The sequence below is a fragment of the Globicephala melas genome, unplaced genomic scaffold (genome assembly GCF_963455315.2).
Source record: "Globicephala melas unplaced genomic scaffold, mGloMel1.2 SCAFFOLD_564, whole genome shotgun sequence".
Taxonomy (NCBI): domain Eukaryota; kingdom Metazoa; phylum Chordata; class Mammalia; order Artiodactyla; family Delphinidae; genus Globicephala; species Globicephala melas.
This window is the reverse complement of record NW_027207727.1, coordinates 1-25,322: the sequence shown is the minus strand read 5'-3', so window position 1 is coordinate 25,322 and position 25,322 is coordinate 1. Positions and strand designations below refer to the sequence as shown.

Below are 25,322 nucleotides of genomic sequence, written 5' to 3'. Positions count from 1 at the left end.
CAATCTAAAATTCTATACCCAGTTAAAATGTCCTTTGAGGACAAAGGCAAATATAACATTTTTGACCTAGCAAAAACTAGGTTACTAACTTACAGTAATGAGTTTACTAACTTATAGACCCCAATTAATAAAATATAAAAAATATACTTCCAGGAGAAGGAAAATAATCCAGATGTAATTAAGGTTCAAGATGCAAAACAGAATAAAGAGCAAAGAAAATGGTAAATATAAATGAACAGGGATGCTACAAAACAAAAATAATGGGTCTTATAGGTTTTATTTTCAATTATACAGAATTAAAATACTTAATAATATTAGCATAAATGAGGTAAATGACTATAAAGCGTTAAATTCATTTACCTCATTTATGCTAATATTATCCTAGATGAGAGTAAAGATATTATTAGACTTTGATAAGTTTGCATGTAATGCCATGGTAACCAAAAATGACAGGAATAGAGTAGAATACTTCTAATATAATAGGAGAAAAATTAACCTAACTATTCAATGCAAAAGAAGGCAAAAAGGAATAAAATGACAATTGAGAACTGTGGTACACAGAACAAAATAATGAGGTAACTGAATTCACGTAGACTTAATACACCAGTTAAAAGGCAAAAAGTACACCACTCTAAAACCAAATTTTAGACAGAAACTGAACCACAGCATTTGGAACCACAGGATCTCTTATACATTGCTGGTAGAAATCTAAATTAGTATAATCACTTTGCAAAACAATTTAGCAAAATCTGGTTAAACTGAACTTTTGAATACCTATGATCCAGCAGTGTTTAACCACCAAAGAAAATCAAGCATGTGAACGCCAGGACATGTACAAGAATGTTTATAGCAGCACTGTATAGACAATGGAACAACTGGAAACAAATGTTCACTACCAGGAGAACAGAAAAATAACTTGTGTTAAAAGTACATAATAGAAAAAAAAGCTTGAAGTCCCAGAAGACAACAGAACATTATACATGTTATATACTCTTTTTTAGAAGTTCAAAAATAGTCAGAATTAAATAACATAGATATATCTTTGTGTGTGTATACATACAATAATGTGAGCTAGAACTAGAAAATAATCAAGTAAATGATAAATAAATAAATTCAGAATTGTGGTTGTCTTTGTGGGGGAGGCAGGGAAAGAGTAGGCAAAGAGGACACAGATAGAAATAAATTGTTGTTGGGTTAAGCATGGGTTCACAGGTGTTCCAAACATCCTTAAAAAATATGTTATAGAAATAAATTTTAAAAACAAAGAAGGATAAAACATAAAATAAGGGGGGATGAATGTTTCATTCCATGAGTGAAACAATGAAATCTATGTATCATGAAAAAAGAGTTATGATTAATCTAATTCTATGCACCTGAAGTCCTATGAATTATAAAAAAGGGGGGCAGGATAGAGCAACTGTATTCTAACTTTAGACAGTTTATCTCCACAGGTTCTTCAAAAAATGAAATTAAAATGTATCCATAGAAAAATTACTTCCAATCTATCTCCTAACACATAATTTTTAAGGTTTAGAAAAAATGTGTCATCTAAGCTAGTGGCATTTGAACTCTACTTCCTGTACTGAAAAAACAGAAAAGTAAATGAAGGACACCAAATATCTCAAGCAGAAAATCATCAAAGTTTTCAGAAAAATCTTCCTTAAATAACAAATTTCACAGGATACAGAGATACAGAAATTTTCTTTAAAGAAAAAGGAATACAAATCAATATTAGAACTGTTTAATAATTTGTCATATGCACCACCGAAATATGGTACAATAGCAAAACACCAGAGTCAGTATATTTTAAATAAAGTTTCTCTGATCCTGGGTGTGCCAGTTATTTATCCATTGTCTTAGCCCCACTTTTTCCCTATTATACTCTGTCAGACCAAGGCTGAGAGATTACAGATATTTTTCTAACTCCCCTTTGCCCATGGATTTCTTCACAGTTTTTGCCAGTGGGAAACAATAGGGTTGGGGTAGTGCTGGTGAACACTACACCAATAACTTCAGAGCTGTCTTCATTCTGTCAAAGGGGCAGCAATGCTTCTCCTCTGCTGCTCCCTGCTTCGTCCTCACCCTCCAGACCTCTGACCTCCCCTAAAACAATTCTACACTCAACATGACCCAAACATGCATTCACTTATGCAGGTGATGCAATCTAGGAATAAGAGATAACTTCTTTAATTTGGCAAAACCATATCCATGTATGAATGACAGAACTTGGATTTACTGAACTGCACATTAAAATAAAGATCTAATGGAATTTCTGGCAGTACGAGAGACTGTTTCTGGGTAATAGAGCCATGATGCAGGAAGTTCCTCTAAAAATTTTCAATCTGTGCTTTTTAAAACTTTCCTACTTTTTCCTATTTAAAAAAAAAGAAATAGTAAAGTTTTATTAAACAAGTACGTAAAACAAAACAAGTCAATAAATTTTTTTTTACAAAGCTAAGGACTAAACCTTCACAAAATAAAGCAGCTGAAAACAGCAACGTTCCAAACTTATGATAAATTCAAAAAAATTAAAATAAAGTATATAATTTTACTACAAAAGACAATAACTGTTACCATAATAAAGTAAACCTAATGATAAAAAGTATATTAAATATCTCAGATAAGATCAAAGCTTTCATTTTAAATATCTTTCTATACTAAAAACTTCAAGAAAGATATTATCTTTTTTCTTGAGAAGGAATACAGTAAACATAAAATACAATGGCATTTGCTTATCACTTAAAAAAGAAATTTAGAAACTTCAGAGAACTGAATTGACTTCCAGTACAATGAAGCTAATAAATATCTGTGTGTGTATATATATTACATTCAAACATACACACATATACAGCTGCTCTTCTCCACTTCTACCTAAAGTATCACTGATATGACAGAAAAAATATGAAATCAATTTATAGCATTCACTATTTACTTGGAAGAATAGTGAAACACTTCTGGATGATACAGAGCAGATAGGAAAACGCTGAAAATGAACCCTAAACGAGTTGAAGAAAATAGTCACATGTTAAGGTGAAAAAGATCTTTGAAGTAAATTTTTCAGAATCCAAGGAAAAAACAAAAAAACAGAACTGGAGGAGGAGGAAGAACATCCATAACTGAATAGGTCATTAAAAGGTTACAAAATAAGCCCCTGCTATCTTGCTCTCAAAGCTGCTGACCTCTATATTTGTCCCCAAGATAACAATCACAAGCATAGTTCTCTGAAGTGGGGCTTGTAAGTGGGATACGTGCAGAATTGAATGGGGGTGGGATTCAAAACTTAGTTTCCCAGGTCACTTATGGCTGCCAAGAGTGCCACAAAGCCTTACAATCACTTGAGAAACTACTTCAGCACTGCAGAGGAAATCCCAGAGCACCCAGACTTCCAGAACTCCTACAAGCAGTGCTTGTATTCGGTACTACAGAACAGGGATTTCCACCTGGGCTGGAGAATGACACTCTATAAGCTACCTGAGGTGTCTAGAACATGGGTGGCAAATTGGTAAAATGATATGCTTTCTGACTCATATTTTCCAAAGTGAGCTGGCTGTCATGTGTAGATTTCAGGAAATTTCACCAAACTCCATATGGTTTTCTAGTACTTCATAGGAAGTCAGAAGATTTCAAAACATGGGGCCTGAACTGCCATGTCATCGACTGGCTAAGTAGATAGTGGCTGCTGCAGTAGAAACAGCATGTATTCCACCGATAACACCAACCCATTCTTACCCCCACTTCTCACGTTTACTACACTTGCATAGCCCCAGAAGACATTTGTTTTCACAATCCCTGACCTACCCCCTCATCTGTAAATATAAATATGTATAAAATTCAACAAAAGAAGTTGAAAAAAAACACTGGAAGGCACAAAAAAGAACATAGAAAGGAAAAGATAATCTACCTCACTGCCAAATAACCAAATCATGGTAGGAAACAGAAGAAAGCTTTAAAATAAGTATAAGTGTCCTCCAAAAGTTTCAAGAGGATGCCACATGCATTAAAAACAATGTGTTACACAAGGACCAGCACCAAACAAAGCAAAACAAGTAAGGAAAGTCTTCAAGAATTGATTAGAAGATAATATAGAAAGAGGAAGAAGAGCACCAGAATGGAAATATAATAGGGTAAATCTAACTGAATACTGACTGTATAAAATATAACAATGTATTATATTGTTTAAAAAATATATAATTTAGCTGCACAACAATAATGGAGGTAGAAGAGAAACACATCTCTCTCAACATATGGCAGAACAGGTAGACAAAAACTTCAGTGATTATATAAAAGGCATCAAACATAATTAACTCAAAATAGTTAACACTTAAAACACTATTCCAACCACAAAATACTTGCTCTCTTTAGATCACATGGAACATTTATCAGAATTAACCATATACTAGAATATAAAGCAAACTTCAACAAATTTCAAAGAACCGAAACAATTCATCACAATATGTTCTCTAATAACGCAAGCTAGAAAAATCCCAAATGTTTAGAAATTAGAAAATACACTTCCAATAATCCGTGATTCAAAGAAGTTATAAGAAATATTAGAAAAAAGAATGAACAAAATGATAATAAAGATATAAATTAAACCTCATGAGTTATATGTATATCAATATTAATGCTTGAAAGGAATTTAGTTTTAAATACATGTAACTGAAAACCAAAAAAGGGCTGAAATCAATGTTCTAAGCTTCTTTATGAAGAAGCTAGGAAAAGAACAGCAAATCCAACCCAAAGAAATAAGGAAATGAGGTAATGTTTTAAAAAAGAGAAATCAGGGGCTTCCCTGGTGGCGCAATGGTTGAGAGTCCACCTGCCGATGCAGGGGACATGGGTTCGTGCCCCGGTCCAGGAAGATCCCACATGCCGTGGAGTGGCTGGGCCCGTAAGCCATGGCCGCTGAGCCTGCGCGTCCAGCGCCTGTGCTCCGCAACGGGAAAGGCCACAACAGTGAGAGGGCCGTGTACTGCCAAAATAAATAAATAAATAAATAAAATAAAAAAGAGAAATCGATGAAATAAAATCCAAACATTCAATAATGGAAATCAACAAAGCCAAAAATAACTTCTTTGAAAGCTTAGTAAAAGTGATAAACTATCAATAAGATTAACCAAGGGAAAAAACACAAATTACTAATAACAAGAATGAAGATTACGTACAGCAAAGGAAACCATCAACAAAATGAAAAGGCAACCTACTAACTAGGAGAAAATATGTGCAAATCATGTACCTATAATAGGTTAATATCCAAAATATATAAATAACTCATACAACTCAATAGCAAAAAACAGAACAGTGTGACTAAAAAATGGGCAGAAGATCTGAACAGACATTTTTCCAAAGAAGACATACTGATGGCCAACAGGTACATGAAAGATGCTTAATATCACTAATCACCAGGGAAATGCAAATCAAAACCACAATGAGATATATCATCTAACACCTGTTAGAATGGCTATTATCAAAAAGACAAGAAATAACAAGTGCTGGCGAGGATGTGGGAAAAGGGGAACCCTTGTGCACTGTTGGTGAGAATGTAAATTGGTGCAGCAACTACTGGAGGACAGTATGGAGGTTCCTCAAAAAATTGGACTACCATATGATCCAGGAGTTCCACTTCTGGGTATTTAGCTGAAGAAAACAAAAACACTAATTTGAAAAGATTTATGCACCTCTGTGTTCATCACGTCATTATTTACAGTAGGCAAGATATGGAAGCAACTGAAATGGTCATCAATGGATGAAGAAGATGTGCTGTGTATGTATGTGTGTATATATACACACATATATATGAACATTAATTAGTCGGCTATAAAAAAAGAATGGAGGGCTTCCCTGGTGGCGCAGTGGTTGAGAGTCTGCCTGCTGATGCAGGGGACACGGGTTCGTGCCCCAGTCCAGGAAGATCCCACATGCCGCGGAGCGGCTAGGCCCGTGAGCCATGGCCGCTGAGCCTGCGCGTCTGGAGCCTATGCTCCGCAACGGGAGAGGCCACAACAGTGAGAGGCCCGCGTACCGCCAAAAAAAAAAAAAAAAAAGAATGGAATCTTGGTGACAACATGGAAGGAACTTGAGGGCATTATGCTAAGTGAAATAAGTCAGACAGAGAAAGACAAATACTGTATAATTTCACCTATATGTAGAATCTAAAAAAACAAAAGCAAAAAACCAAGCTCATAGATTTGTGGCTGCCAGAGGCAAGGGGGCAGGGAGTAGGCAAATTAATGAAGGGGGTCAAAAGGTACAAACTTCCAATTATAAAACACATAAGTCATGGACCTAGAGACCGTCATACAGAGTAAAGTAAGTCGGAAAGAGAAAGACAAATATCGTATGATATTGCTTATATGTGGAATCTAGATAAATGGCACAGATGGACCTAATTGAAAAGCAGAAACAGATGTAGAGAACAAATGTATGGATACCAAGGGGGGAGGGGGGATGAACTGGGAGCTTGGGATTGACATATATACACTACTATGTATAAAATGGATAACTAGTGAGAACCTACTGTATAGCACAGGGAACTCTACTCTGTGCTCTGTGGTGACCTAAATGGGAAGGAAATCCAAAAAAGAAGGGATATATGTATACATTGAGCTGATTCACTTTGCTGTGCAGCAGAAACTAATGCAACATTGTAAATCAACTATACTCGGATAAAAATTAATAATAAAAAAGACAAAAAAAACCCTAAACAAATAAGTCATAGAGATGTAGTGTACAGCATGCTGATTTTAGTTAATAATACTGTATTGCATATTTGAAAAGTGCTAAGCAGGTATATCTTAAAATTAAGTTCTCATCACACACAAAATTTATAACTATGTATGGTGATGGAAGTTGACTAGATTTACTGTGGTGATCATTCTGCAATATATACAAACATCAAATCATTATGTTGTAAACCTGAAACTAATGTTATACATCAATTAGACCTCAATTTTAAAAAAAAGTAGGGGCTTCCCTGGTGACGCAGTGGTTGAGTCCACCTGCCGATGCAGGGGACACGGGTTCGTGCCCTGGTCTGGGAAGATCCCACATGCCGCGGAGCGGCTGGGTCCGTGAGCCATGACCGCTGAGCCTGAGCGTCTGAAGCCTGTGCTCCGCAACGGGAGAGGCCACAACGGTGAGAAGCCCACGTACCGCAAAAAAAAAAAGGAAAGAAGATATTATGAACTTTTTGCTAATAAACTAGACTCTTATATGTTTAGTGAAAAAATTCTTTGAAAAACAGAACTTACCAAAACAGACACTAGAAAATATACATAATCTGAATAGTCACATCTCATTAAAAAAATGAAATGTTATTAAAAATCTTTGCTAAAATAAACAAAAGAACAAAAAACTTCAGCCTCACCAAATTCTTCCAAACATTTAAAGAAGAAATATCAGCAATCTCACTCAAACTTTCCCAGAGAATGAGGAGACCCTTTCCAAATTAATTTTTATAAGGCCAACAAAACCTTAATACTAAAACATGATGAGGACATTACAAGAAAAGAAAATTACACTCCAATCTCTATTGTGCCCATAATTACAAAGACACGAACAAAATACTAGTAAATCATATCCAGTGATGGTTTTTAAAATTATATATTTCTCATAACTGAGTGGAATTTACTACAAGAATACAAGGGTGGCTTAATATTCAAAAATCAATATAACTGACCACATTACCAGAATAAAGGGGAAAATCTAATTGTCTGGTTATATGCAGAAACTTCATCTGATAAAAGTTAACACCCATTCATTATAACAATAAGCAAAACAGAAACAGAAGGGAACTTCCTTTCTCTGATAACAAGTGTCTATAAAAACAATCTACAGCAAACATCATACTTAGTGGTGAATTTTAGAATATCAAATCATTTATGAGATAAGGACACCCGCTATGACTGCTTCTATTCAACCTTACACTGGATGTCATAATCAATACAACAAAGAAAGAAAAAGAAATAAAAATAAAAAGGATTGGAATGAGTTAAAAACTGTCATTATTTACAAAAGATATGAATGTGTATAAAACCTACAGATAAACTATAAGGATTAATAAGTGAATCTAGAAAAATTACTAAACACAAGGTCAGGACACAAAAACAAATTGTTTTATGTACCATCAACAATTAGAAAATTAACCTTTAAAACTACATTATTTACTATAGCATCAAAACCCAAATACCTAGGAATAAATCTCGTGAAAAATTCATGCACTGAGAAATGTAAAACATTATTCAGAGAAAGTTTTAAAGACTGGATAAAAGGAGAATATACCATGTAGATTAGAAGACTCAATAGTGTAAAGATGTCAGTTCTCCCTCAATTAATCTGTAGTAATGCAATCACAATCAAAATTCCCAGCAAGATATTTTGTGAATATTGAAGAGCTGACTACAAAATGTATATGGATATAGAAAAGACCTACAATAGCCAAGGCAATCTTGAGAAAGAAGAACCAAGTTATGAAAGTTATATAAGATATCAAGATATTGCTATGGAAATCAACACAGCATAGTATCGACACAGGATACATACACAAATAGAATACAAAGCCTAGAAACAAATCCACATGAATATGGCTGCCTGCTTTATGACAAAGTTGACACATACAGTGGGGAAAGAAAGATTTTTTAAATAAATGATGCTGGTTCAACTATATATGAACCAAAATGAATCTTGACCACTATAAAATACAGTGATTTTTTTCTAGATGTATGGTAGATCTGTGTGTGTAAAATAAACCAATAAAGCTCTGGGGAAGAAGAAAGTTTCTTTAGCAAGATTTTAAGAAAGCAACCAAACATAAGAAAAACATCAGTTAACTGAACTATGTAAAGATTATGAACTACTGTTCATAAAAAGACATTATTAAGAGAGTGAAAAGGCAATCCAAGGAGGGAAAAGAAATATGATCAGATATTCACATGGCAAATAAATATACATAAAGGGGGTTAACTTCATTGATCATTAGGAAGATGCAAATTAAGGCCACACTGTACCCATCAGAATGACTAAAATGAAATACCAACTGTGAGTGAAGATGTAGAGCCTGGCTTGTTGGAGGGTAAATTGATTCAACCACTCTGGAAAACTTTTGGCAGTATATACCTAAATTGAACAAAACCCTCCAATTTTTCTCCTAAGTATGTATTACAAGAAACAAGAAAAAATGTTTACACCTTAACTGATAAGACATATACAAGAAATATCACAAAAGCAGTATTTGTAATAGGCAAACACAGTAAACCCAAATGTCCATCAACGATAGAACGGATTTCAGAGATTTGCTAAAAGGATTCACAGGACTCAGAAACTGTTATACTCACAGTTATAATTATAGCAAAAGGATATAGCTCAGAACTGCAAACTCACTATTCTTGCCTGAAGTTCAGTAGCTTAATAAATAAATGCTTCTCAGTTTGTTGTGTGCCTTTGAATCCCAGAGCACTGAAATGGTTGTTTTTGACTGTTTTGTCCAGCTTTATTAGGACAGAATTTGTTGACCTCCTGTAATATCAAAAGTCAAAAGTCTGACAGTAATTTTTGAGGGAAAAAAAAAGATGAACTTTGCTTCCAAGACCTGTGAAACATTATGAAGTATAATGAGAGTCCCAAAAGAGAAGGAGAGAAAGGGGAGCAAAAATATTAAAAAATATAATGGCCAAAAACTTCCCAAATTTGATTAAAAATGTTAATCTACAGACCCCGGAAGCCAAACAAACCCCAAGTAAAAGTAACACAAAAAGGGAATTCCCTAGCAGTCCAGTGGTTAGGACTCAGCATTCATTGCCGAGGGGGCAAGTTCAATCCCTGGTCAGGGAACTAAGATCCCACAAACTGCAGGGCATGGCCAAAAAAAATGTAACACAGAAAGATCCACACCTAGACACATTATAGCATAGTCAAACTGTTGAAAGACAAAGAGAAAATCTCTAAAGCGGCAAGAAAAAGGGAATGAATTACCGTTTACATCAGGGACTGACAGACTTATTCCATAAAGGAACATACAGTACATAGTAAATATTTCAGGTAAGGTTGTCTGTGGTGCAACTACTCAACTCTGCCACTGTAGAACAAAAGCTGTCACATTCAATGGGCATTGTCATGGTCCAACAGAATTTTACATTTGAATTTCATATAATTTTCATGTGTCACCAAATACCTTCTTTTGATATTTTCCAACCTTTTAAAAATGTAAAAAACATTCTTAGTATACAGACCACATAAAAACACGCAGTAGGCCAGATTAGGCCTGTGGGCCATAGTTTGCAGACCCCCTGACATCAAGAGAACAATAATACTTATTAACAGCTGACTTCCTGTCAGATACAATGGATGCCAGACAATATAATGACATATTAAAATGCTGAAAAAAATCTATGAAAAAAACAGAATGCACACTAAATATTTTATATACCAAATTTTAAGCCGAAGAGACCCACCAACAGTTTCCTTGTATTTCCATGTCAACTCTTCTTATAACTGTATTAATTAGGTAAGTTGGAAATCAGCATTGTTTTTTTTTAAGCATTCACAAGTTTATAGATATAAAAGCATGCTACAGATTACAACATACAACACACAAAAATAGGTCAGAAATAAATGCCAAACAAAGGTCACTGTGTCTAATTAATACTCATGATATCATAACGGTCAGCTTGGCAAAAGAAGGCAAAGATTTAACACACTGTCATCATATATTATGGATACCTTTAGTGAATGCTACTTATTTTAATAATTATATGACACACAAGAGGGTAGGTTCTGGGTACTTTGGTCAAAACACTATTAGGAACCTGTCAAAACCATAAAAATGAGCCTGGAAAATCTTATGAATCCAGAAAGCAAACAGTGTCCATGTGACTATAGTTAGAACTTACTTCCTTTTCATGTGCAGAGCAAATCATGCCTCAAAGTGCCTGTGTATTATGCCCAAAATGCCTGACAAACAGCTCTATCCATTCCATCCACCTCAACTCCCAAGAGGAAACACTGATTAAAGCAAAGGAAGCAGAAGCGCTGGACTGTGGAGCAAATAAGGGGCTGATGAGATAGAATATATGTTTGTTAAATGAAAACATATTTTGAGAGTAAGTAAGAAGGGATAGGAAAACTGAATGTAGCAGGGAAGTGTTTAAAGAGAATTCTTTGGATTATTAGATCACCATACAGACAGAAGATGGTATAGTAAGGAATATTGAGTCCTTGAATCTCTATCAGGATTCCAGGAAGGTGAGCTTATAAAAGAAAATCTGCAAATTGCAAAACTAAAATTCTTCACTCACAAGAATATTAAGTATATCTTTATTGAAATAAGTGTTCTATTTAAATATACCTAAAGACTTTTAAATAAATTTAATCAGATTACTTTATTTATATTAAAATGAGATCAGGCCCTCTAAAAGGATGCACATTTTGAGTAGAGGGTAGAATGTCAGGCAGGGATGTAAGACAAGAGAAAGGTCATTTTTATGTACGAAGAACTAATAGTACTACTAGAAGGTTAAGGTCACTGTGTAAGGCCAACTTTGTGGTTTTGCTTCAGTGTATTAGGGGTGGAGACCTTTCTGATGGTGCTTAATTAGCAAACTAAAGTTGTAATCTATGACATGGCCACATGAGACAGGCAACAAATCTCAGAGAAAATGACTAAGAAGAAGAAATTGTTCTACACTACTTCAAACAGAGGGTCCTAATGAATGCTAGGATGCAGAGATAGTCAGATTGGACAATATATGAATATGTATGTACTGTTTTATATTTCCAAATCCTCATCTCAAGACTGTATTTTCTTGCTTTGGAAACAGGACAGAGTGCTGCCCACTAGCTACAGCAAGGGGGGAAAAAAAGAGATCTTTCTTTTCAAAAGGAGGAGTGAACCAGTCCCCCCATGTCAAAAAAGAAAGAGAGTTAAATTGTGGTGTAAAATCTGGGGGAGATAGGAAAGTAAAGGACATTTAGCTTAATTTAGCAACACCAAGAGCTTAGAGAAAGAGAATAAGCACATCTATTAACTCAACAACACTTCTTCTATGACACTGTAGAGTGAAGCTAGTAACTCTGTATTCCTCACATAAATGTTCTTTTTAACCAAATCTTTGCAAGAAGCAAAATTGCTCAGAAACTGCAAAGAGGCAGTAAAGCAGCACTTAAGCTGGTTTCTAAGACTGCACTGCAGGGTCTAACAGGGACACAGTAACCCTAAGAAAATTATCTGCTTTGGGCAGTAAGAAGGAAGAAGGTACATTAATTAGTCCATTAACTTATTAATTAAATTTAAAAGGGATCTGATAATCTGGTCTAGGGTTAAAAAGGCCCAAGAATTTTAACCATCTGGAAGGAGGTTTTAGAATTTCTCACATGGTATCAAAAACACTACAACATTCTTCATTTCAATTTGAATTCTTACCAAATGAAGAATGATTACAGAATTACTTCTACATTTAGCAATTATAGGCAACGGGTTGCATCAGAAAAATACTGGTTTGAAACTCTTAACTTTGTAAGCTAAAGAAACTGTGGGGAAAAATTCAGAGAACTAGGGCCAAAAATTAAAAATTAATGAAAAATTATTTTTATATGGGCTTCCCTGGTGGCGCAGTGGTTGAGAGTCCGCCTGCCGATGCAGGGGACACAGGTTCGTGCCCCGGTCCGGGAAGATCCCACATGCTGCGGAGCGGCTGGGCCCGTGAGCCATGGCTGCTGAGCCTACGCGTCCGGAGCCTGTGCTCCGCAATGGGAGAGGCCACAACAGTGAGAGGCCCGCGTACCGGGGGAAAAAAAAAAAAAATTATTATAACAGTTTATTAAAATGAGCAGCATGGTGTGTCTATATTTACACTAAAAATATGTCTTGGAGAAGCAATAACTTGACAACACATTATGTGTGTGCCCACAACACATACATTTGTTCAAAGAAAATACACGTTGAGCATCAACTGTGTTCCAGGCAGCCCTAGGCACTAGAGACTGTGATTCACACAGCACGCAGGATTTCGTGAAACTTAAAATGGAGACCACTTATCCCCCATTAACTAATAACCAGTTACCTCCTGCAGTAAAGCATTATGAAGAAAAAGGAAATGCAATGAAAAAGAATAAATAGAGGATAAAAACACAGGCAGTTTTTTAACCTGTTCCATCCAAAATGTAATTTTAACTGTGCCAAAAGAATTAAAAACTTTAAAAAGGGTATAGCAAAGTCATATGTAAGGCTAATAGTCATCCTCTAAAGTTCTCTATTTTCTAAACCTAACTTGGGAACAAAGTTTATCTGAACCCAAAGGGATTCTCTGGTAAGGCTGGTGATTGGGAAGGGTTAACCAAAGATTTTTTTTTTTTTTTTTGCAGTACGCAGGCCCCTCACTGTTGTGGCCTCTCCCGTTGCGGAGCACAGGCTCCGGACGTGCAGGCTCAGCGGCCACGGCTCACGGGCCCAGCCGCTCTGCGGCATGTGGGATCTTCCCGGACCGGGGCACGAACCCGTGTCCCCTGCATCGGCAAGCGGACTCTCAACCACAGTGCCACCAGGGAAGCCCTAACCAACGATTTTTAAAAAACAATTTAAGTCAACTGAACTGTAAGGCCAATTAAAAAATACCTTTACTAAAACTAAGTGTTAAGTAGTTACTAGGCACCTAAAATCTGCACCCCAATCTTTTCTTCAGCATCTCCCTTCCCTCTAACCACACTATATATCAAACATCCAAGTTCTTACTAAGAAATTCAATGGCTTCTACAAAGAAATGGCTGTAGGTCAGCTATCAAAAACGGAAATCGGGGCATTCTTACATTCATCACTGTCATTGTTAAACGGTACTTACTAATCTCCTGTTACTATGTTCTTAAGTCAAAGGTCATTACACCCATACAAAGGAAGTTACAAACTTCAACAAAGCTTTGCAATAATTTCTTAAAGACTTCTTAAAGATTTTCCTAGATATACAGACTGTAGTTCATTCACAGCACTCCCGAGATTCTGGGAGTGGCCCTGCTACCCAGGAATATTTAATAAGCAGGTATTTAGTTGCAGGTGGTTCACAGTCTACACAGTGGAAACAACCCAATGGTAAACAGTCTTAAATTATTGTCAAGAGCTACTCTCAAATACATACCTAGACATATAGCTCTGGGGACATATGCTTAACAATGTCTCTGCTCTCATAAACAAGGACCTAGTTCAGCAATACTTACAGTTAACATTGGAGTTGTCAATAGGCCCCATGCAAAGAATTCAAGGAAGATGACAAGAGCAGCATGGTGTACACTTGGTCGGCCAAAGCCTTGTAGCTAAAAAAGGAAGGAAATTATTATGAAAAATAGTAAACAGCTATAAGAAACTCATTATCCTAAAATGGTATCTAACATACACACACACACACACACACACAAACTGTATAAAATAAATTTAGGACCTACCTATATTATTTAAGATAAAACTTAATTCTGTGGTATCTCTGATTTCTTCATCTTCCCTAATCATGGAAGGTGCCATTGATGAGACTTTCTACTTGTCCCATCAATGCAAATCACTGGAACTTTGGTAGGAAATCAACTGCTTCTTCAAGAGACTGGAGTTCCAGGACCTGAATATTCTGTCTGAACACATTAATTATGTGTTCCTTAGCAATTTGGCCTAAGCCTGAAGTTTCCCTTGCTACACAAGAGTGGTAGGCAGGGGATATGCTCAAAAGCTTCAGGGGCAGCACAGATGACGTAAAATTATAGGAGGTGGGGAAGAACAATAAGGACTAGGTCAAATCTGAAAACACACTTTGATACCTCAAGGTGTCAAAATCCAGCTTTCTGTTTCTGTTTTGTTTGAAAAACTGTGCCTATTCTGCTAGTTTTCTGCAGTTTATGACTTCTGGAGATAAAACCTAAAAGTCCACTCAATTTAATGTTCTTTGACTCTGTGCCAATGGTTTTTACAAAATCAAGTGCTGTACTAGCATTTTGTAATAACTGGAAGTGATACTTACAAAAGACTTTGCAAAATCCCCATTATTCCTAAGCTTATATTTTTAAGACTTCAAAAGGTAAAAGCATATCTGCATGGTTTAATTAGAATCTAATCATGAGGAAATGATCAAATTCAGATTGTGAGACATTCTACAAGACAACTGGCCTGGTCTCCTTAAAAATGTCAATGTCGGGGCTTCCCTGGTGGCGCAGTGGTTGAGAGTCCGCCTGCCGATGCAGGGGACATGGGTTCGTGCCCTGGTCCGGGAAGATCCCACATGCCGCGGAGTGGCTGGACCCGTGAGCCATGGCCACTGAGCCTGCGCGTCCGGAGCCTGTGCTCCGCAACGCGAGAGGCCACAACAGTGAGAGGCCCACGTACCACACACACACACACAAAAGTCAATGTCATAAAAGACCAAAGTAAAGGTAGGAGACTTGTACAAATTAAAGGAAACAAGAGTCATAGAAAACAAATGGGGGATACTGAACTGGATCCTGGATAAAAAGGAGACAAGAGGAAAAAATTTCAATATGTACTATATATTAGATAATCATTTGGCATTGAGACAGGAAGGGGGCAGGGCACAACCTTTAAAAGAATGACATGGCCTGAGGACACAATAAACTGGTTAGAACCAACTAGGTTCAAGATGGCGCACAAGTCGACTTCCACTAGACCTTGAGCCTCAGTATATGCTCACTGTAACACATCAGCACACTAAATGACACACCCACAGGTGCCATAACAGTTCCAAGGCTGACCATAAAAGGTCAACAAGTGGGAAATGGCCCAATTCCTGGAAATCCCCATCCCTTCCCCAAAATAGCTGGAATACTCCTCCCACTCATTAGGCTATGAAATTACCTACCCCTATAAAAACTGACAACCCCGTACCCTGGTGCCTCTCTCACCTTCTGAGATGGTCCACACTCTGTATATGGAGTGTGTTTCTACCTGAATAAACTTTCTTTCACTTTACTATGGCTTGCTCTTGAATTCTTTCCTGTGCAAAGCCAAGAACCCACACTTGGTGGCTGTCCCAGGGATTCGCCTGAGATAGGAGGTGACCATCCTCTCACTCCCGCTATCTTTCCTGCAACAGCCTTAATGTTACTGCAACTTGTTGTCAAATGATTTGGCAAAAAAAAAAAAAAAAGGAACATATATACTTTCTAAAGCAAATGTCACAAAATTTAATTTTGTTAAATTGTTGAATTTAGATGAAGGGAATGACTATTCATTTTACTATTCTTTTAATTTTTGTAGTTTTGAAAATTTTCAAAACGGGCCAAGAACAATTGTTATTAAAAATCCAAACTTGTAAATTTCTAGATTTTTGCAATGTCTAATAATAAGTAGTTTTAAATGTCACTAAATAAGACATTTGAAAAACAGAAAGCATTTTACAAAATTTAAAAGAAAAAGAAGCAATTAAGCATCAAACAACTAAAAAAAAGATCTTTAATATAACCCAGCCTTCAAACCATGTTTTGAAACAAGGAGGGAAGGGGGTAGAGCACAACCTTTAAAAGAATGACATAGCCTTGGATACAGCATAAACTAGTTAGAACCAACTAGGTCCAAGATGGTGGTAGATTCGACTTCCACTAGACCTTGAATCTCAGTATACACTCATTGTAATACATGAGCATGCTAAATGACATACCCACAGGCGCCATGACAGTTCCGAGGCCAATCACAAAAGGCCAAAAAGTGGGTCGTGGCCCAATTCCTGGAAATCCCCATCACTTTCCCGAAATAGTTGGAATAATCCTCCCACTCGTTAGCCTATGAAATTACCCAGCCCTTAACAACTAGCCACCCCATATTTCAGGGCCTCTTGCCTTCTTAGATGGCCCACACTCTGTCTGTGCAGTGTTTCTCCCTAGGCCGCTCTGACTTTCCAAGACAACTGCATTCTGTCTATGGAATGTGTTATCTCTCTAAATAAATCTACTTACCTATCACTTTGTCTCTCACTGAATTCTTTCTGTGACAAGACATAAAGAACCTAAGCATCATTAAATCCTGAGACCAGGTGTGTGACCTCAATTAAAAGACAGTGGGTTCAAGTCTGGGTTCAAATCCCAGCCTGTGGGTTCAAATCCCATCTGAGCTGTGAGGTTTCAGTTTCATCAGTTCTTTATCAATAGAATAGTGAATGGAAATGGTAGCAACTCATCAGCCTCTGCCTGTGAGGAGACCTTCTGCATCAGTTGTTCCAGCCCCTGGAGTCAGAAACTCTGCCATTGTAATTGTGCCAATAACAGAGTAGCTTTCCATCCTAGCTCCTTCACCCTCTGCAGGGCAGCCAGAGCAACCATTTAAATGTAAATCAATGTTACTCCTCTGCTCCACCCTCCCTAGCTCCTACTGCACTTGGCCACACATCTAACACATCCAACTGGTCCTACACGTCCCTATTCCCTTGTTATGCTCTATTGTTTTCTAGAAGATGTCTAACAAACTTCATTCTGTTTATTGTCTACCTCCCCTGGAATGGGAATGTAAATGCCATGAAGGAAAAGGATTTTTTGTCTGTTTTGTTCAGAGATGTATCCCAAATAGCTCTTCTCTCTATATAACAAGCACTCGACAAAATACACATGATATAGAAGAAGGAGCTCTTCTGAGACTGATGTCTTTTCTCTGGTCTTTTAAACAGCAAACCCCAGAATGTAGAAAAAAATGACCCATATTCCTCAAAGAAACAGTATGGGGTGGGGGGGAGGAACCATATACTACATCAGTATATAGATTAAAACAAATTTAAGAAATATTAACCAAAAGCAATATGTGCACTTTGGGTTTTGACTCAAACTAACTGGAAAAAAACTGAGTCAACTGTGAAATAAAATTCGTATTTTATGCCAAGACAAGAAAAATTTAAACATAAAAAATTTTCTCTGCCATTTGGCACCCCCTCTCTCCCCACTGTGGATTGTGTATCTGCATTATGCATCAACCAAACCTTCCCCATCAGCAGAAATTTCCCCTCAACCATGAAGAACAACATTCTCCCAAGTCAACTCCTTAAAGATAACATTCTTTTCTTGATAAGGTGTCACATGGCACTCAGATCTGGATTGTGTGAACTGTCAATAATATGTCATTTGATGGACAACGCTCTGTCTCAAAAAAGCTTAATATAACTGTGTCTTGACTTCTGATGGGCCAAACAGTTCTCAGAGTTTTCTGAGATGCTCTTCCCAGTTATAATCCTCAAATTTGGCTCAAAATTTTCCATTTCTTTCTTAGATCGACTGATTAATTTTTCATCAACACAGTCAGGGAAATTTGAAAATGGAATATTAAATGATACTCAAGACTTATACTCATTGTAATAATGGTACTGAAGTAAGATTTTTTAAAATATCCTCACACCTTAGAGCCACATGCTAATGTATTAAATTTTGAAATAAGAAGATATCTGTAATCTGTTTTAAAATCCACAGCATGAAAACAAAAGCAGAAGTGGTGGCAAAAATAACTTTTAAAAAAGTAAATGGGTTATATGCATTTACTAATAATTTCCAAATTATTTGGGTGGAAATTCTGATAGTTACCCACCCCACACTGCAAAGAAACTACTCTCAAACTGCGAGTGAATATGTCAACAAATAGCCTAACTATTCCTTTTAAATCATTTTGTTTATCAAGCATCATGCACACAAGAATTAAAAACAAAACAAAACAAAAAAACCCTCTGAAAACCACCCACAGTAGAAAGCATAGGCGGGCCACCCTATTTCTCATTTGCAATTTCTGTGATTTAGTGCTTCTTTCCCAGGCAAGCTCTATTTATGGAGACCACTGGAAAAGAGATCCATGTGGCTGCAATGCTGATTAAATATAAAAACAGGTACACACTTTTGTCTGTGTGCACATATCATTATATAATTATGCTATTTTTAACACCTTGCAAAAAATAGACAACCCACCTTTTGTTCAAACATTAAAAGCTTACATCTGTCAGTGAGAAATTGTTTAAATTAACAAACACCTCTTCTAAAATGCAAACACTTTCTTTCACCTCTACATAAACTACTTTAATTGAATTATCATTCATCCCTAGCAAATACCAATGTGGCATGACAGCCGGGCCCTGGTATGGTGGGAACTTTGTGTGGGCAACTGGATATGAAATGGTGACAAAAATAAATCTGCTTTCCTTCCAATTCTTCCTAAGCTCTTGGTGGCTAGTATGCTAAAGAAAAAAGTGACACAGGCTTCTCCTTTAAATTATGAGCTAATTATAAAGTATTTATCAAAGCTTAACTGATTATTTCTTGTTGAACATTATCTAGTGCAGCCTCTCTGGATCAGTTCAATGTCTCCCCTCTCCATTTTGCCTCTTTATAAATCAGTATGGAACATCTTGAGATGTTTAGAAGCAGAGGATGAAAAGTGTGTGATGATGTTTTTACACACTCACATTACCATCTCTCCCACAGATGATCCTGCCTTGACTCCTCTTCACTGCCCCCTCCAAATCTTTCTTGACACTACACTCAGAGTGATCATTCTAAAATACAAATCTTATTCTATTACTCCTGTAGAAGACTGCAAAAAATGAGCTATAGGTTCCTCCCATTCCTGTACACAAAACCTTTCTACAACATGACTGTGCTGTCAGTTCCATCAAAAGGTACAGTCTATTTCTCCACTTCCCTAGATCTGGGGTGGTTTAATAACTTGATCTAACCAACAGATAGGTAAAGTAACAACACGGACTTCTGACATAGGCCTCCAGAGGCCTTCTAGACCACATGAAGAAATACCATCTAGGCATAGGAGAATGAGAGCATATGAGGCCCTCCAGACCAACCAGTGAATAGCCATTGCCAACTGCCTGATACAGGGGCAAGGCCAGTTGAGATCATCCAACTCCAATCAAGCCTGCAGATGACTAAAGAAGTATGAGTAACTCCAAAAAAATCCAGTGAAGAACCCCACACTGAGCCTAGCCCAAACTGCTAACCCAAAGAATATTTGTTTTAAGCCACTAAATTTTGGGGTAGTTTCTTATGTAGCAAATAGTAACTGATACAACTCCCCACCCCGTTGCCCTCATGATTAATTTTAAACTCTTAAGATTATTTTTGAGTCTCTTTTGTAACTCTCCAATATCATCCTTAGTCCAAACATAACTCAATGAAAAACGTGTGAGATTACCCTTCATCACAAACATCATTTTTTACTATCTTATTTAAAAGAGTAGATTGTGTAGTCACTATATGTTATAGACATTTGTGATTAGAAAGAGCAAACACAAATGTCTGAGAAATCATTTTTTGAACGCTAGACTACAAAAAAACACACAACACTTCACAGTATCAGTGGTGTTCGGAAGCAGGGGAATGTGGGTGACAAATGACTTAAAATATAAGCATGTGAAACATGTTACAACATGAATGAACCTTGAGGACACTATGCTAAGTGAAATAAACCAGTCACAAAAAAAAAACAAATACTTTTTGATTCCACTAATATGTGGTATCTAAAGTAGAAGAACACATAGAAACAAAAGGTATGAGACTTCCCTGGTGGCGCAGTGGTTAAGAAACCACCTGTCAATGCAGGGGACACGGGTTCAAGCCCTTGTCCAGGAAGATCCCACATGCTGCGGAGCAACTAAGCCCGTGAGCCACCACTACTGAAGCCCACGTGCCTAGAGCCCGTGCTCCGCAATAAGTGAAGCCACCGCAATGAAGCCCGCTCACTGCAACAAAGAGTAGCCCCTGCTTGCTGCAACTAGAGAAAGCCCGTGTGCAGCAGTGAAGACCCAACGCAGCCAAAAAATAAATAATTTTTTTTAAAAAAACAAAAACAAAAGGTAGAATGATGGATGCCAAAGCCACAGGCCAGGGTAGGAGGAAAGAGGAAATTGTTGTTTAATGGGTATAAGTTTGGTTTGCAAGATGAAAATGTTCTGTCGATTAACAATGCAAATATAGTTAATACTACTGAACTGTACACTTAAAATTTACCATTTTATCCATTTTTATATTATGTGTATTTTACCACAATTAAAGAAAAATGTATATATACATACATTTACATATATAAGCATGTGGAATATTCGAAATCATGTAAGGGACCCCAAAAGGGCATTCTTCAATAGAAGGAAAGGAAGCCTGTGTGATTAATGATGAGGCATCCATATGGATTAAGACCTATTTCTTTCAAACATAAACTTCAAATAGAAAAAGCCAAGAGCAGTTGTAGGTCTAGACTTGTCTTTGAGCTTTCTCTCACATGTAGGGTACTCCAGGGTGCTAAATGCAGGAAGTTTTTAACTCAGTGATGATTTTCCTAGCATATTGAAAGTTAGCTTATAGGTAAATAAAAGGCATTGTCCATAGCATTCTGTTTAAAAGACTGTATACTACCCGTCATAGGAAACAGTAAGCACTGATTTTATTTTTTTAATATGAGGAATTAACATTGTATTGCTTAAGAAGGAAAACAACTTCTAGTCTCAGCTCTCTTTTGTGTGTGTGTGTGTGTGTGTGTGTGTACGCGGGCCTCTCACTGTTGTGGCCTCTCCCGTTGCGGACACAGGCGCTGGACGCGCAGGCTCAGTGGCCATGGCTCACGGGCCCAGCCGCTCCGCGGCATGTGGGATCTTCCCAGACCAGGGCACGAACCCGTGTCCCCTGCATCGGCAGGTGGACTCTCAACCACTGCGCCACCAGGGAAGCCCCTAGTCTCAGCTCTCTTAAGCCTACTGTGATTCTCCCCTAAGGAGACATGACAAGGGGTTTAACATCACTCTGGCTATAGTATAGAAGCTTGTAACTAGTCATCAAAACAAGACATGGTGCAAAACAAGTACTCCATGGATTTCATTCAAAGTAGGACACAGCAACAAACCAATGAATCACTGCACATATACTTCTAAAAGTTAGCTGATGAGCTTTAATACAAAGAACCAAAATATCAAATACATGAAAGGCAGTATTAAGGGAACTACATACTTGGACTTAGCACTTCTCTTCCACCTAATGTTTTATATAACAGTAGAGACTAATGAGTTTATTATCTTTCTGCATTCCTTTTTATGGAATATATACACTTAAAAATATTACAACTGTTACATGAACAAATGAAAGTCATAAAACCTTAAAGTAAGGGAATATACATGTTCTACTCTCCATAGGCAATCACAATGCTAGAAATGTCATATATTTTTATGAATGTACATTCACAGGTAAAAACATCCTTTTATATAAATGGTAACAGAATATACATATTACCTTTTTTTTTTTACCTTATTCTATATCTTTCCATGTCACTGTATACAAATAGCTACATGGTATTCCACTGTATGAATATAGCATTATTTTAACCATTCCATATTGATCGTTATCAATGGAGTTTCCACTTTTTCAATGTTGTTGCAATTAATAATTTTCATTTTAAAACTTTCTGAGATAATTTTAAACTTATAGAAAGCTGTAAAACCAGTAGAGTCCTTGTATACCCCTTACCAGCTTCCCCAAATGTTAACATCTTAAATAACTATGGTACAATTATTCAAACCTGGAAACTAACATTACTACACTACTTTAGCTAATCTACAAATCTTATTTGAATTCACTATTTTCCCCACTAATTTTTTCTTTTTCCTAGTTTAGGACCTAATCCAGGATTTCACACTGCATTTAGGTCTCATGTTTCCTTAAGCTTTTCCAATCTGAGATGATTCCTAAGATTTTTATTTTTCATGATCTTGACACTTTTGAGGAGTTCTGGTATATACTTCACCAGTTATTTTGTAGAATGCCCTTCAGTTTGAATATGTCTAATGTTCTCTCATGATTAGGTTGGAGATACTCATTAAAATTTTTTTATTGGGATATAATTCATATCCCATGAAATTCACCACTTTCAAATATACAATTCAGTGGTTTTTCATATATTCACAAAGTTCTAAAACCATCACCTAAAAAGAAATCTCATATCCATTAGCACTCACTCCCCATTTTCTCCTCACCCCATCCCCTGGTAACTGCTAATCTACCTTCTGTCTCTGTGGATTTGCCTATTCTAGAATCATATATAAATAGAATTCACAAACGTAATCATAAAACGTGTGGCTTATTGTGTCTTGCTGCTTCCATTCGGCACAATATTTTCAAAGTTCATCCATGTTCATTTTTCAGTTCTATGGCCAAACAATATTCCATTGTATAGATATACTGCATTTTGTGTATTCATTCATCAGTTTAATTGACACTTGAGTTTTTTCTACCTTTGGCTATTATGAATAGTGCTGCTATAAACACTGATGTACAAGTTTTTGTAGAAACATAGATTTCCAATTCCCTTGGCTATAACCAAGGAATGGAATTGTTGGGACAATTAATATCCTTTCATATATACAAATGTACAGCATTCTAGGATAAATTCCTGGAAGTAGAATTGCGCCAAAGGTTATATACACACTTTAAATTATAATAAGAACCAATTATAATCAAAAAGCTGTACAAACTGTGGGTAAAAAAAAATACACTTCAACTTACATCAGCTAATCAACTAATACCTCTAACATAAAATTCTTCTAAAAAATCAAGAAGAAAAAGACTAACAACGCAATAGTAAGATGGGCAAAAGGTAAGCACAAACAGTTCATAGAATAAGATATCAAATAGCACTTCAACAACTTCATTCATAATAAGAAAAATGCAAAATTGAGGTTTACTCAGATAATTTCTCACTATCAGAATAGCAAAACTTCCAAAGTTTCACAATATTCTCTTACACTGCTAATGGGATGAAAAATGGTACAATGTGGCAACATCTAGCAAAATTACTTACATATTTATCCTCCAAAGAAACAATCCCACTTTAGGGATTTGTCCCAAAGACAAAACGGCCAAAATATGAGGTGCCATACACACAAGGCTTTGGGAACACTCTGATAGTGCTTCTGCCTTCACAAGGGACTCGGTTCATTCAGTAAAGTACTGACAGAGTAGACTATAGTAAATCCACACACTGGAGTATTATACAGTAATAAAAGGAGATGTCTACATATTGCTTTGGAGCAATGATCAGAATATGTTGTTAAGTAAAAAAAAGCAAGGCACACAATACTGTGCAATGTACAGTACTTTTTAATCTAAGAGATGATCAAATAATATGAATACCTATGCACACACATATATTTGCTTATATTAAAAAACAAAACACAGGTGGAAAGAAAAATAAGCAACCAAAGAAAAGCAGTTACATACAGAAGGAAGGAGGGAGAGAAATGGAGGCCACAGAGATGGTAGCAAGATTTCATACCTTGTTTTATATACTTGACTTTGGAACCATGTAAATGCGTTACCTAATTCTAAAACAAAATTAAATCCAAATGAAATAAATCAACCTGTGTATCAAGATGTTGTTTAGTTGCTTTAAAACACAGAATTTGAACGCACATCCTTAGAGGCTACATTCTAAGGGTCAAAAAAATCTTGAACTGTTTTAAAGTAATCATGTTGGTACTAATAACATTGTTTTTATTTCCTGAAACTTTCAAATGTAACTAGTAGAACAGAGTAAATAAGGTACTATGCTATTGTCTCTAGGAACCAAGATTTTCTTTGTAAGAGAAAAAGATACAAATATAAAATCAAAGAAGTAAATACTTGAAATCCTAAATCTGGTTTAAAAATATCAGTATAGATTATGATACACATTACCTTAAAGGAAAATAGTTACGATTTCCTAATTCTATTCACTGAAAAGACCTAGAAAAAAATGAGCAAACCCAACAGAAGCGAACATCTCCTAGAGCCCAGACTGTGGTCTTGAAATATCATTTCCCACTAAAAGAAAATTGAACTTTTTAGACAATGAGCTGATTCCAGGTTTGGGGCAAAATATGTACATGATCCTGGAACATATCTTTCCAAAAGCAAAGATGCTATCACAGACTACAGTCATATCAAAAGGATTCAGGAGCCAACCTGAAGGAAACGGCACTGGGCAAAGACTGAGTAAAAAGAGTAATGTCTGCCACAGATTGAAACATATATATATTCAAATTTGTAAGTCCATCAATCTTTGGTGGATGCTAGAAAACTAAGCCATTATTCTGAAAATTGGTAAATGTGGAGTAAAAAAAAAAAAAAAGAGAGAAAGAGAGAAGCATTTATTCTGCTTTTCCATATCTCAGGGTAACCCAATACTGATTAGCTAAAGTTCTCCTTTTTAAGAATTTCAATAATGAATGAAGAAGGAATGATTAACATATAATCCTCACACTTTGTAATAAGCTCACTTAAATAGTAAATCTAGGCAATAACTATTAATGGCCGTGAAAGTCATTAGGTAAAAGTGAACAAGGTACTTC

The 25,322-nt window shown here is 36.4% G+C and overlaps 1 protein-coding gene across 2 annotated transcripts in view; it reads right to left on the bottom strand.

Moving 5' to 3' along the window:
• The window catches only part of LOC132596498 (hippocampus abundant transcript-like protein 1), a 49,609-nt gene extending 35,316 nt beyond the window's left edge, over positions 1–14,293 (bottom strand). The window contains exon 1 of one of the 2 annotated variants that reach the window (XM_060293432.1): positions 14,200–14,293. In XM_060293432.1, coding sequence (XP_060149415.1) covers positions 14,200–14,208 — 9 coding nt within the window. In that variant the 5' untranslated portion in view covers positions 14,209–14,293. The remainder of the gene's footprint in view (positions 1–14,199) is intronic. The other variant, XM_060293434.1, reaches the window with a different exon arrangement.
• Positions 14,294–25,322: the final 11,029 nt, after the last annotated feature.